General features: G+C 48.7%; 1 protein-coding gene across 1 annotated transcript; it reads right to left on the bottom strand.

Moving 5' to 3' along the window:
* Positions 1 to 1,150: 1,150 nt before the first annotated feature.
* On the bottom strand, positions 1,151 to 1,884 carry LOC121107984 (olfactory receptor 14A16-like; the record flags this gene model as incomplete). The annotated part of the gene is given in 2 exon segments (XM_040654632.1): positions 1,151 to 1,467; positions 1,470 to 1,884. Coding segments are annotated over 2 exon segments (732 nt in total), but the record flags the coding sequence as incomplete, so codon positions are not given.

Below are 1,884 nucleotides of genomic sequence, written 5' to 3'. Positions count from 1 at the left end.
TGTGGCCCTGCTAATCCTAAATAGGCACAAATCACTGCAGCGTGCCAGGGCCTGGCCCACACCTGCTGAGCTGTGTTCAGCACTCTTCAGCATCCTCAAGAGGAAGAGAGCCGGATCTGCTGGCAGTGATGCAGCCTCTCCAACTCCTGGGACAAACCCTGCAGCAGCTCCAATTCCTGATTGGAGGTCCGGCGGTTGCAAATACATATACATCTATGTTGGAACCTATGCATATATATCTGCACCTGCATATATTATACATATGTGAATATATGCCATATGTATTATATATGTATGTATATATATATACCATACTTATTATCCTTTTCTTTTCCTCTATCTTAGTAAGTAGCTTTATCTCAACCCACAAATTTGACTTGGTGTTTTGTGGGGTTTTTCTTCAGTTTTTTCCCCTCTTCCACTGGGGAGGGGGGAAGTGAGCAAATGACCGTACAGTGCTGAGCCACCTTCCATGTCAAAACACAGCACTGCCTGAGTCCATAACAGATCACCTTGGGACTCTGAAAACTGTCCCCGTCACTCAGTGAAGAACAATGGAAGATCTCAAGGTCTTCTCAGGGAGCAGCTCCAGAGGTATATCCTTACACCATTCCTTTGGAAGAGGCCTCCAGTTCTCTGGTCCTGCTCTGAAGAGCCCCTCTTGTTATGGCGCTGCAGCAAGGAGACCAGCTCCGACACAGCGCTTCATATTGCTGCCTACTGACTGCAGCTCCGGAGTGCTGCTGTAGAGACAACAGGGCTGTGGTGAGACACACAAGACCTTCAGGTCTGCACAAATGCAAGGACTTGAGAGCAGTGTTAAGAGAGCAGGAATGAAAAGAGCGTGTTGTGCTGCTGTGCGTGGCTGTACCTCCCCCAGATCCAGATTCAGGAAAGGCAGGAAGAGAGAAGAGCAAGGAAAAGTACTTTTTCCAAGCTTCTTTTAGTGTCTTTTAACCTTTTCAGGGAACCTGGATCCCTATTTACATGAGCTCTTGGCGTGAAAAAACAGAAAATAGTCGTGAAAGAAGAAGTGGAAAAAATGCAACATTTTTTTTTACAGATTACTGTATCACACAAACACAAAAAAACAAATGCACATAAAATAGGAAAAACAATAACTGCGAAGCATATGAGGAAGATGTGCACTTTATTGATGCTGGAATAGAGTATATTGAAACATTTCACTGAGGGCATGCCTGATGTCCTTGTTCCTCATGCTGTAGATAATGGGGTTCAGTGTTGGAGGAACCACCGTGTACAGAAATGACACCACCAGGTCCAGGGATGGGGAGGAGATGGAGAAGGGCTTCAGGTGGGCAAACACGACAGTGCTGAGAAACAGGGAGAGCACGGCCAGGTGAGGGAGGCACGTGGAGAAGGCTTTGTGCCGTCCCTGCTCAGAGGGCATCCTCAGCACGGCCCTGAAGATCTGCACATAGGAGACAACAATGAAAACAAAGCACCCAAATAAGACAAGAACACTAAGAAAATAAGCCCAACTTCCCTGAGGTAGGACTGTGAGCAGGAGAGCTTCAGGATCTGAGGGATTTCACAGAAGAACTGATCCACAGCATTGCCTTGGCACAGAGGCAGGGAAAATGTGTTGGCAGTGTGCAGCACGGAAGTAAGGACCCCCGTGCCCCAGGCAGCTGCTGCCATGGTGGCACAAGCTCTGCTGCCCAGCAGGGTCCCGTAGTGCAGGGGCTTGCAGATGGCAACGTAGCGGTCATAGGACATCACAGTGAGAAGGGAATATTCTGCCGATAGCAGGAAGGCAAACAGAAAGACCTGTGCAGCACATCCTGCGTAGGAGATGTCCCTGGTGTGCCAGAGGGCATTGGCCATGGCTTTGGGGAGAGTGGTGGAGATGCAGCCCAGGTC

The sequence above is a fragment of the Gallus gallus genome, chromosome 33 (assembly GCF_016699485.2).
Source record: "Gallus gallus isolate bGalGal1 chromosome 33, bGalGal1.mat.broiler.GRCg7b, whole genome shotgun sequence".
In the NCBI taxonomy this organism is placed as follows: domain Eukaryota; kingdom Metazoa; phylum Chordata; class Aves; order Galliformes; family Phasianidae; genus Gallus; species Gallus gallus.
Note: the sequence above shows the minus strand (reverse complement) of the source record. Positions and strands in the feature narration are given on the sequence as shown.